Source organism: Cucurbita moschata, unplaced genomic scaffold, assembly GCF_002738365.1.
Source record: "Cucurbita moschata cultivar Rifu unplaced genomic scaffold, Cmos_1.0 Cmo_Scf00003, whole genome shotgun sequence".
Classification (NCBI taxonomy): domain Eukaryota; kingdom Viridiplantae; phylum Streptophyta; class Magnoliopsida; order Cucurbitales; family Cucurbitaceae; genus Cucurbita; species Cucurbita moschata.
The window spans coordinates 343084-355419 of NW_019268519.1; the positions used below are offsets into that span (position 1 = coordinate 343084).

Sequence of the window (12336 nt, forward strand, 5' to 3'; positions counted from 1 at the left end):
TTATTTCTTAAAACTTTATTTTTAAAAATAGATAATAAAATACATTAAATTGTAGCTATATGAGCGTGGACCCATTTTTCATTAATAATCTTATTAAAAACTAATAAAAACATTTATTATGGGATAATAAATTAAACTGATACTTAATATTATTTTACTTTAAAAACCATTTGACAGCTAAGAAAAATAGATTATTAGTGGCTACACAGCGTAAAAATATCCTAACAACAATTAAAAGGAAATATTCCTGAAACTATAATAATTACATGAAAATGTAGGGTCAAGAGTGTGATAATTCTGAAATGATGTCCTTATAATGCAAATGGTAAAAAAAAAAAAAAAAAAAAAAAAAAAAAAAAAAATTATTGTGGTGACCCAATGCCCCTAATGACGAACTCTTTTGTCTATTACCAAAAGCTGCGGCCCCTATCAGCTATCACTTCCTCTTCCATTTCGCGCGCCACTTATCTAATAGACTTGCCCCTATCGCTCCTTTTATCAATTTTAAACTTTTAATGCGCATTATCATAATTATCGGTAATAATTAAAATTTTAATTTTATTATTATTATTATTATTATTATTTTTTAATCAAAATTGTTAACGAGAGGGGAGCGCACGTGGTGTCCACCTGTCACGGACGCCTATAAATATGCCCATTTCGCCTCCTTTCTACTTCAGTAACAGTTCTTATTTTCTCTTTTCCCCCTTTTCTCCTCTTTGATTCAGGTGCTCTAAATCGGGTTTTTCTTCCCTCTCTTCTGAGAGATCGTCTCGTTTTGGTTTGCTGATCTGTTTCTTGGAGAAACCCTGGATTCGGGACGGGAATCTACTTCTTCTGGTTTGATTTTTCTGTCATTCCTTTTTGCTTTGTTGATTGTGGTGTATTGAGAGGAGTTGGCATCGAAGAGAGTCTGTGTGTGGCGGCGGAGGAGAAACAGACAAGGCAGGGTGCCAGTGATCTTGCTGTATGTCAGTGGATTGTGTTGAGACTTACTGTTGCGGAATTGGCAAGCTCAAGAATCCTTTGCAATGGCCTCAGCTTCGAAAAAAGCGACGTTTTCAACTGATGCTTGTTGCCATGCGAGTGGTGCCGGTTCTACTTCCGTTCCTCGAGAGGCTGCGCCTCTTGTTGCTTCCGCCAATGCCGTCCAAGATTGGAACGTGCCCTCGAACGATCGCGCCGACGATCGCCGTACCAAGAATGTTGCCATGCCGTCGTTAATTCGTCCTGTCGATGCGATTCCTGAATCTTCCACAAATGCTTCCGCCAAAGGCACGTTTCTTCTTCCCTGTCTCTTGTATTTCGATGATTTTTTGTTCTTCTCACGCTTATCTCCCTGATTGATGACCTGGAATCTCGACATAAAGCTGTGCTTGATATGACGTTCCGTGACTTTGATCTATTTTATTGTTTTTTCCTTGGGGGCCGAAATTGAGATTTTATTGTCATGTCCTTGTCGTTTAGAGCTCCGTAACGTAAATGCATTTACTGTGAGTTTATCATATTTCCGTCGGTGTAAGCATCGTTTGTTTTGTATGCTATTATTGAATCATTTTGGGGAAGGGAGAGAGACTGCGTGTGGGATTTCGCATTATCCTTTTCTGTTCTGCGACTTTGGAGGCCGTAGTTACCACTTGCTTACCCTATCATACATTGTCTAAAATTTCAAAATTTACCACTTATGGGACCCTTCTTTTGCCTTTTCATTTATGGCCTCAAATTCACGACCTTTTATGAAAGTCAATTATGCAGGTGCCATGTGGAAATAAGAATGGGTTGAGCAAGGGAAGATAAAGTTGGATTGGTGAAATCTGACATTTTAGTAGCCACTTGTTTCTTTCCGTTCTTTTTCTGCCCATCCACCATAAGGTTTTCTAGAAGCTACTATTTATTTTCTCCACTTCCTCGGTGCTTCTACTTTTTCCCGCATCCTCTAGTTCATCTTATCAAGATAAATCTCAGTACAACTTACTGGATTTGTTCCTTAACCCTTGATTGTTCCCAGCTCCTTATTTCGTCCATTTTATAGGACGAAGTTTTTTTTCACTTATACGTGCTCTATATTTTTTCTTACGTTTTCTTGATCTAATTTCTATGCTCATATCTCATACACTGTTGCTAGTCTGAATTAAAGGTACAGTAGATGATTGATGTTAGTATCTTCCATAGATTTGATCATGATTCCTTTTGTTCACAAAATATATTCCCCCACCCTTTTAATGATGGTACGAGCGTTTCTTGTAGATGATTTCTCATGCATTTCTGTTAATTGGTTGTACAGTTGTTCCCCCGATGTTGAGGGCACAATCAAGACATCCTCTTGATCCTCTGTCAGCTGCTGAAATCTCGGTTGCAGTGGCAACCGTCAGGGCAGCTGGAGCTACGCCAGAGGTTGTTACTGCTACTATGCAATCCATTTTATGGCTATTGAATTTGGATTGGTATATTGCTTGTGATTGTGATGAGCTATTTTCATTGTTTCAGGTCAGAGATAGCATGCGCTTTATTGAAGTGGTGCTACTGGAACCCGAAAAACATGTTGTTGCCTTGGCAGATGCATATTTTTTCCCTCCATTCCAACCATCCTTACTTCCTAAAACTAAGGGAGGACCCGTTATTCCCACAAAGCTTCCTCCAAGAAGGGCAAGGATTGCTGTTTACAATAAGAAGTCAAATGAGACAAGCCTATGGATTGTTGAGTTGTCCGAGGTTCATGCAGTAACCCGAGGTGGACATCACAGGGGAAAAGTTATATCTTCTACAGTTGTTCCCGAGGTTCAACCTCCCATGGTATGTTTTTAACGCCTGTTATTTACTGCACGTATTTTCACGAATAGTGTCTTTATCATAGGAGTATTTGCTTTTTGAAAGCTCCAAAGCATCGTTACATTTACTTTTGCCGGTCACTTAAATTGAATGTGAAATATCAATAGTTGTTTGTTGCATTGCGGCTTTGTTTGGGGTGAAAAACTGTTAGGATTGAAAAATGAAGAACAACTTTTCATTTACAAATAATATCAGAATAGTTTTTCAATTAGAAGGATATTGAGTGCTTGGATATTAAACTAATTTGCTCATTCCATCCTATTTTAGGATGCTGCTGAATATGCAGAATGTGAGGCTATTGTCAAAGAATATCCTCCATTCATAGAGGCTATGAAGAAGAGGGGTATTGAAGATATGGATTTGGTTATGGTTGATCCTTGGCAAGTGTTATCAATAATCCAGTTCATTATTTGTATTTGTCACGGTTTATCAAGTGCCACACCTTTGTGTCTAATATGATTAATCTCTCTTTGCTGCAGGTGTGTTGGTTATCACAGTGAAGTCGATGCTCCTTGTCGAAGACTTGCTAAACCTCTTATTTTTTGTAGAACTGAAAGTGACTGCCCAATGGAAAATGGATATGCTCGCCCAGTTGAGGGCATACATGTCCTAGTTGATATGCAAAATATGGTGGTTATAGAATTTGAAGACCGAAAGCTTGTTCCACTACCTCCTGCTGATCCTTTGAGGAACTATACTTCAGGTGAAACAAGAGGTGGTGTTGATCGTAGTGATCTGAAGCCTTTACAGATAGTTCAGCCTGAAGGTCCAAGCTTTCGTGTCAATGGCTACTATGTAGAATGGCAAAAGGTGGATGTTATGGTGGTTTCTTTTCTTTAAAAAAATTTATTATAAATTTTGCTTGGTTCATAATTTGACTTGATTTTTTTTCTTTTGGGTCTTTTCTTTTCCCTTTTGACAGTGGAATTTTCGTATTGGTTTCACTCCTAGAGAGGGTTTGGTTATATACTCTGTAGCTTATGTTGATGGCAGCAGAGGGCGAAGGCCTGTAGCACATCGACTAAGTTTTGTGGAAATGGTCGTCCCATATGGAGATCCAAATGATCCACATTATAGAAAGAATGCTTTTGATGCAGGAGAGGATGGACTGGGCAAAAATGCGCATTCTCTGAAGAAGGTTTGAATTTTTTTTTTTTTGCTCCACATTCATATCATGTGATCAAGCTATAGGAGTGTCTTCTTGATCCAATCCAATTAAATGTTAATAAATCATTGTCACAGGGATGTGATTGTCTGGGTTACATCAAGTACTTTGATGCTCACTTCACAAATTTCACTGGTGGTGTCGAAACAATTGAAAATTGTGTGTGTATGCATGAAGAGGATCATGGAATTTTGTGGAAGCATCAAGACTGGAGGACAGGATTGGCAGAAGTTAGAAGATCTAGGCGGCTTACTGTGTCCTTCATTTGTACTGTGGCTAATTATGAGTATGGATTCTTTTGGCACTTCTATCAGGTAAGTTGAAGGCATTTCTTTCTCTTTCAAGATTGGTACTGACCAAGTCTTGCAAAATTCCTTCAATAGCATTCTCGAATAAGATTTTAGCTTTATGTTTAAACAGATAACCTTAAATATACTGCTCGTGACCATGAAATATAGAATCGGGAAACACCCCACACAATGTTGTTTTCCTCAAGTTGGGAAAATGAACGCCTCTTTGTTTTGGGCATAAGAACACCCTGGATTAGTAATGATTCTAATTTTCACCGGTGCTTTAAAAATTTAACCTGCTTGGGACAGGCAACTTTTCATATAGCTAAAGAATGTATAAAAATTGTTTCTACGGGAATTATATCAGTACAAAGTTTCTATTTTTAGTCTCTTAACATTTTCTCTACCAACGCTCTTTCTTAATTTTTTTCGTTAGTGGAGGTTTGCTGATATGTAAATGATATTACAGGATGGGAAAATTGAAGCTGAAGTCAAATTAACTGGAATTCTGAGTCTAGGAGCCTTACAACCTGGTGAATATCGAAAGTATGGCACAATGATTGCACCAGGTTTGTATGCCCCAGTGCACCAACACTTCTTTGTTGCTCGTATGGACATGGCCGTTGATTGCAAGCCTGGTGAAGCTTTCAATCAGGTGCGTCTTTAACCTTGGAAAGTTGCCGAGTGTATATATACCAAATGCGCTAATGGTAAAAAGATATCTAATGGCTATTGGATTCAATCATTCAAGCTAGTGTCGTATTAGTTTTCTATCAAATAATGTAGGATGGAATGACAATTTTCAGTTTTTTAACTTGGTGAATATAGAAAGATCACAGAGATTTTAGGAATCAGAAGAGAAGACCAATTGTATTTCATAATGAGTTACATCATGTAATAAGGCTTTTGGATTCATCCATGAATGTTTTGAAAAAATCTTATACATAGTTGATTTCACTACATTGGTCATCGTTCTTCTTGTATTAAGACTTTCCCACTTAACACGCTCGTAGGTAGTTGAGGTGGATTTGAAAGTTGAAGGACCTGGGGAGAACAATGTCCACAACAATGCCTTCTACGCTGAAGAGACACTGCTGAAGTCTGAAATGCAAGCTATGCGTGATTGTAGTCCTTTGACCGCTCGCCACTGGATAGTAAGGAACATTCTTCTGCTGGCTCAATACTTCTAGGCTATTGAACTCAATTTCATGAGCAACATTAAGACTTTTGGAAACCAATGTTTTCTATTATATATTGTTCTTTCACTTTCTTTGCTTGTTCTTCAAAAAATGTTTAAAGAAATCATCTATGAAGCTAGAGACTTGTGCATGCCTAAGTGTAGAGAAGACATAGATATATAAGTTTATTTAGTTTTAAAATTTTCTTTATTGCTTTTAGTTTGACACTAAATTATTAGAAGGTGATTTCAATCTTTCTATCGTACGGTTGTGACTGAGTAAATATTGGTCCTTTTGTTCCAGGTGCGAAATACTAGGACTGTTAATCGAACTGGGCAGTTAACAGGGTACAAGCTATTGCCTGGTTCAAATTGTTTGCCATTAGCTGGTTCAGAGGCCAAGTTTCTTAGAAGAGCTTCTTTCTTGAAGCATAATCTTTGGGTGACTCAATATTCACGTGATGAGATGTTTCCTGGAGGGGAGTTTCCCAATCAGAATCCTCGGGTTGGGGAAGGATTGTCTACATGGGTCAAACAGAATCGCCCCTTGGAAGAAACTGATATAGTCCTTTGGTCAGTTTCCTTTCTTCTTCTGTTTCCACGTTTGACATATTAGCTCAGCTGCTTATTTAAGATTTTCTGTGCATGTTTTTGCATTCCTTCCTTGATGTCATGTTAATTTTCACCTGTTCTTTTTGTGCAGGTACGTATTCGGGATCACGCACGTTCCTCGGTTGGAAGACTGGCCTGTTATGCCTGTGGATCACATTGGCTTTTTGCTCATGGTATTTCTATCTATTTCTGTATCTTGTGCAAAGCATTAGTGTCAATTTATGGTATAGTTTTTCTGATCCTTTTTGTTGTAATGTTTGTGGATGATGCAGCCACACGGGTTCTTCAACTGTTCTCCTGCTGTTGATGTCCCGCCCAGTACTTGCGAATTAGATTCAAAAGACGCCGACGCTAAAGAAAATGGAGTGGCGAAGCCAATTCAGGCCCCCATTATGGCAAAGCTTTGAACTGTGTGATCATCACGGCTCCTTTCCTTCTAAATTTTATATTCTATTGTCCGTTCTTAAGTCCAGTGGGTTGCTTCCCCTTCCCCTTCCCCTTCCCCTTCCCCTTGTTAATAGAACAATATGTGTCTAGTTTTCTGAACACTTGAACGTTATCGATATGCATAGTATGATGTTGAGAGTAATGGCATCTACCTACAAAGTCTAGTTGTTTTGTTGAAAGTTTGTGTGAGGTGTCCTGTTTTTCTATGGCGGCAGGCAAAACACATATCCCTCTTCTTGTTTTCTCTGCCTCCATAAACCCATACAAGGAATATCTATCCTTCAAAGATTGATATCACTCAGGATTTTCTTTCCTTTTCTTTGATCTCCATGATTGTTCAAACAAGGGCACAGCAGGCATCCTTTGCCTGGTCAATTAAAGTCAAATCTTAATAAGGATGGATGGTGTAACTTTTCTTCAACTTTGCCATTTTAACTTTCAGGGGAATTTGAAGGAGCAGCCAGCCAGCCACACACACCACCATCATTATATTTGTTGCGTAATCAGTGGCTCCTTGATTACAGCAAACAATTTGATTTAACAGTCCTTGAAACTTTGTGAAGCTTTACATATAAGATAAGAAGGCCGAAAAAGGCAGAGGCTTTTCCCTAAAGTTAAGGACACCATCACTGTTGGTTAAAGTCACTGTCAAATAGAACTCTCTCTTTTAGTGCCTTTCCTTACAGACTCATATTTAGACTATCTTCTTGTCGGCACACTTAATTTATTACCCAAAAAAGTTTGCATCGAATTGGGTGGTTGGATGGATGAATTTGACCAAATTGGCAGAGAAACCTTTTTGAAGACTCTTTGTTTCGGGACCAAAAACTTTAAAAGGCTTACATGAAAGACAGTTTAGCAGAGCATATGATTCTTATATGTAATGATTTTGCTTGTAATCTTGTATTTCAGTTGACCTTCAAAAAATTAAAATTTGAAAGAAAAACGTATCAATCATTCATATGACGTAGCAAAAGTTGTGTGTGTGTGTGTGTTGAAAACAGAGGGGGTCGGTTTGATTTGATTGGTTATTATTGAAAAGAACAATTAGCAGTTCCATCTTGTCCAACCCAAATTGTACCTGCGGTTGGTTCTGCCTTTTCTTCTCACCCATTTTTTCTCTCTTGATTCAACGAATCACAACCCATAATCATACCATCATATCCAATTCACTTTCTTTAAGGGTTCGTAGAAACAGTTGTTGTTCATCTTATTATGATCCACTGAACCAACAAAACCCCAAGAAAATTGACACAAAATCAACAACGGAGCTCTGTTACGCTTACAGACAGAGTTAAAACATACTCTCTCTCTCTCTCTTACTTTTAATTGTAGTAGCAGCAGGTGTCTGTAGTGTACCCAGAAAATCAAAACGAAACGTACAGCAGAATCTCCTCCCTCTCTCCAATAATGGATCATACAATACAAACCAAGTATTACACCTTTTCGGAGGGCCTCATGCTCCTAATTCATGCCCATCAACATTCCACAACTAACGAACACATACTGTTTGTATGGAATGGAAAACAACCCATTATCGCTTATATTCATTCTTATTACAATAATATGAAGCATAAGCAATATGGTTTAGTTTTCTTTTCACTCACTCGATCACATCAAATACCCTTTCATTTCAACCCTCTCTATGGGAAACCCTCTTTCACTATCAACAATCTCACCGTTAACAAAAACTAAATAAAAAAATAAAATAAAAAATACCGAAATGCAATCTCTGGTGGACGAATTTACATTTCATATCTGATGGAACACTCCAAAGCTCCCTCCTCCTGCGTTTTCTGACATTGACATTAAGGGATAGCTTCCAAAATTTGATGAGTTATTTTGAGTTTGAATCATCTTCGTTTCTTCCCTTGAAGAACTTCCCTTCATCAATTCCATGTTTTTCACTTCATTTGTCTGAAACTGAAACAAACTCTCCAGTTTGTTCTCAGCTTCCCATGAAAATCCCCCGTTGTTCAGCTTCCCATGGAACCCTGAATAGTTGCTCACCACCGAGCTATTGCTTGAGCTCTCTTTCACTTCATTCATGAAGAATGAGCTCAACCCAGATGCTGAATTCTCTGAAAAATCTGTTCTTGACGTGTTCCCATGTTCAGAACTCGAATAACTTGGCATCCCAAAGCTTGAATTTGAGTACAAAAAGTTTTGGTCACATGATCTGATGTTGGACTGGTGTTGAATTTGAGCACCAAAGTATGAGCTGAGAGAGTCGAATTCAATCTTGTTTACAAAGTGGTGCGATGAGTCTTCTATTTGTTTGTAGTGATGATTTGAATCATTCGAAGAAATGGTGAGGTTGGAGATATTCCCATGAAGATGATGAGGCGCTGCTTCCATTCTTGGCTTCTGATCTTGCATGCCTTCCATATTCTCCTCCAATGGCTTGTGGGTTGCCGGGTCGATTCCTTGCTTCATCAGCTTCTTTTTCAGACATGAATTCCAAAAGTTCTTAATCTCATTGTCTGTTCTTCCTGGTAATTGAGCTGCAATCTGAGCCCACCTGCAAAAATCCCACAGAAAAATGTTCAAAAACAGAGGCGGAAAGATCCATTTTGGTGCGTGATTCGAAATTCTTATGCACCTGTTGCCTAAAACTTCATGGAGACTGATAATGAGATCCTCCTCTTGCTGTGAAAACATCCCTCTCTTCAAATCAGGCCTCAAATAGTTTATCCATCTCAGCCTACAACTCTTCCCACACCTTTCCAACCCTGCAAAAATCAATCAAACAGTAAGAAAAACCGATCAAAACCCAGAAATGGAAGAACCAAAGAAACCCAAAGCAAGGAGTTTTATATTACTTGTCAAAATCCGAACAAACCCAAATTAGAGAGAAAAGCTTTAAAGGGTTCAAGTTTTGCTCTGTTCTGGGGAGATGAAAGCAGGACGTACCGGCGAGCTTAGGGACAGAGCTCCAGCAGCCGACGCCGAAAGTGGCAATGTAATTGAAGAGCTTTTCATCTTCCTCGGGCGACCAGAGTCCTTTGCGGAGTTTAGACTTGAAGCAACAAGAATTGCGTCCCATCAGAAAGCGCAAAAAGCAAAAGGAAAAACAGAGGAATTTGGAAGTGTACAGAGGGAGAGTGGCAGTGGGTTATAAGTCAGGGATGTGGAATTTGATTTGAAGTTATATATTTTGTTTACATGTTTTTGGATTAAGAGTTGCCCAAATCACTCCACTCTAATCATACTTACCATTCTAAATCATACTTACACTTTAAGTTAACCACTCAAACAAAAAGCAATCAAGTGGGTTTTACGCAATTCTGCCCTTCTTTTTTCCACATTTCTCACTTCCTTTGCTTTCCAACATATCAACTCATTCATAGACCTTCTTTCTTCCTTAATCCCTCTTAATCATTTAATCATTCTTCTAATCTCTAACACGTCATAGATACTATTTTATCTACCAAAACAGTACGTGAGATCCCACCTCTGCTACTCAGCAAAACGAAACATTCCTTGTAGGCTGTGGAACTCTCTCCCCAACATAAACAACTGTGAGGCTGATGACTATATATAACGGGCCAAAGCAAACTATATTTGCTAACCATGGACTTTGACTGATATATAACAATTTCTCGATATGTGTCGGACCAAAACAGATAATATCGACTAATAGTGAACTTAGATAGACGGTTACATAATCTAGTTTATTTTAGTTAAATGAATTTATTGGAAAAGTAAGCTATTTTTTAGTAGTAATAGTAGGAAAAAAACGTCATGATGAATAAATTTAATATTATTGATCTCGAGTTTTGTAAAAAAAAAAAACACTTTCATAAATTATTGGTATAAAGTTTTATTTTATTTTTTAATTCATATGGGATGAGATATTTGAAATTATAAACGATACATATTTTATGTGGTTATGCTAAAAGTAATAATAATTGAAAAATAAATTATTATTTAAAAATAGAGGACGAAAATGAAATAAATATATAAGTTCATAAATTACGGCATATTTGAAATCATAATCAGTATTTTAATATTAGAAAAATAAAATATTTTTCCCTCTTTCTTCTCTCGTTCCTATCATGACCAGCCGACATGTCGTCCAATAGTCAAAGATGAAATAGCAAAAGGGAAGCCAGAAAAACGAGCCACGAAGCGAAACACGAGTCGTCAGTGACTCAATGCGTGCCAGCTAATATTAGCAGTGCAAAACAATTTTAAAAAAAACATGTTTTTTGTTTAATTCTTTTTTTAAGAATAAATTTAAAACTATATAAATTATTGATTATGAAATGGAGCCGACCGACACTATTACATCAATCGATCCTGGGCCCACCCTCCTCTATTTTTCAATTTTGACTTCTAACATTTAATATCCATTAATCATTTTCCACTTTTATTATTATTATTATTATTATTTGCAATTTCTTCAATTATAACAAAAAATATTGCGTTCCAAAAAATAAATAAAATTACTTTTACTTGTTCGCTTGGAGAAAAAAAATGTAATACACGTGGCAAACAATACGGAGCAATAGATGGAAAATTTCTGAACACCTGGTGGTACAAGAAATTACAACGAAGCTTCAAACTCAATGATTGGTTAGAGGTCTGGTGATGGTCTCTGAGACTGCCACGTGGAAGAGAGAAAATTAATTAAAACATAAATCTTATCTCTCTTCCTTCACGAATCACAGCCCACCACTCGTGTACGGCCGCCCTGCTCTCTACATTTTCTGTCGGTCTTTTCGATAGCAATCATTCCCTGCTCCGCTACTCATCACTACCAATATTTTACTCCAATCATCCTCTCTCCTTTCATATGACTTTCGACTTTGACCCTCCCAGAGTATTCTCATCCAACGGTCACAAATACGTGATTGCATTCTGCCCATCATCTTATATTAATATAATCATATAGAAAAGTTAGGATTTGTTTTGTTTTTGGATAAAATAACAATATATAAATTAATTATGCAGCTAAATATTAATAAATAAATAAATAAAGTGAAGAGAGTTGAAAGATTTTATTTTCCAAAATTAGAATTATATAGCATATACTTTTCTCCCCTCAATAAATAAACGCAGTGATTATGGGGCCACGAAAGTCGTGGATCACACGTGAAAAATAACCTGTCGGAATATAAATGTTATGTACACGTACATTATATTCCAGCATTAATTGTTTCAATATATTTTTTTAAATTTCTTTTACAGATTTATGAGAAATCATTTATTATAAAATTATCCGTCAAAACTTGATGTTTTTAATTTTTAAAAAGGGAAAATGAAAGTTGCTTAAAAAAATTAATTTCGTGGTTATGTAATGTGTATATTTTCCTTTAAATAAAATAAATATAAAATAATATATATTTTAAATTTGATTAAAATTAAATTAATCATTTGATATAATTAAAAGCTGTACCAATCATGAAAAGTATATCATGATTTTGAAAACCCTTTAGCATAATTTTAATCAGTAACCCTTTTTCCTTTAATTTTTTATTTTTTATTTTGGACAATTTTGATTTTGGCCAAGAAAACTTTAAAAACGTTCTAGAAGAAATTGAACATCGTATTAAATTTTAATTTATTTTTATTTTCATAATTTTAAAAAGCATGTAATTGCTCACCCAAAAAAAAAAAAAAGTGACTTTTTGTTTAATTAACTATAAATTATTTTAATTTTAAAGATAATTTTTTTTATATCTTATCACATAATTGGAGTAAGGTAACTTAAAAAATAGGTAAAGAATCTATTGGCCTTTTAGGGTGTAACTAATCCCCACATTTTCCAATCAAAGTCGAGGCTTTAAATTACTTTGCCTTCACCACCAAAT

At 36.5% G+C, this 12336-nt stretch overlaps 2 protein-coding genes across 4 annotated transcripts; one reads left to right on the forward strand and one right to left on the reverse strand.

Moving 5' to 3' along the window:
- The first annotated feature begins 698 nt into the window (after window positions 1-698).
- Window positions 699-6699, forward strand: LOC111437912 (copper methylamine oxidase-like). Of its 2 annotated transcripts, none has more exons than XM_023075975.1 (12): window positions 699-1275; window positions 2285-2394; window positions 2488-2793; window positions 3097-3209; window positions 3309-3639; window positions 3752-3967; window positions 4072-4308; window positions 4754-4939; window positions 5298-5438; window positions 5766-6034; window positions 6165-6246; window positions 6346-6699. In XM_023075975.1, exons 1-12 carry the CDS (start codon window positions 1032-1034, stop codon window positions 6478-6480), a joined length of 2370 nt encoding a protein of 789 aa, XP_022931743.1. In that variant the 5' UTR covers window positions 699-1031; the 3' UTR covers window positions 6481-6699. The 2 variants fall into 2 exon arrangements, with proteins under 2 accessions (XP_022931743.1, XP_022931744.1); XM_023075976.1 differs by lacking the exon at window positions 699-1275 and adding an exon at window positions 1785-2137.
- Window positions 6700-7900: 1201 nt separating this feature from the next.
- On the reverse strand, window positions 7901-9903 carry LOC111440776 (transcription factor MYB61-like). Of its 2 annotated transcripts, none has more exons than XM_023077605.1 (3): window positions 9434-9903; window positions 9123-9252; window positions 7901-9041 (listed from the first exon to the last, which is right to left on the reverse strand). In XM_023077605.1, the coding sequence occupies exons 1-3, from the start codon at window positions 9564-9566 to the stop codon at window positions 8273-8275; spliced, it is 1032 nt and encodes a 343-aa protein (XP_022933373.1). In that variant the 5' UTR covers window positions 9567-9903; the 3' UTR covers window positions 7901-8272. The 2 variants fall into 2 exon arrangements, with proteins under 2 accessions (XP_022933373.1, XP_022933374.1); XM_023077606.1 differs by lacking the exon at window positions 9434-9903 and adding an exon at window positions 9343-9411.
- Window positions 9904-12336: the final 2433 nt, after the last annotated feature.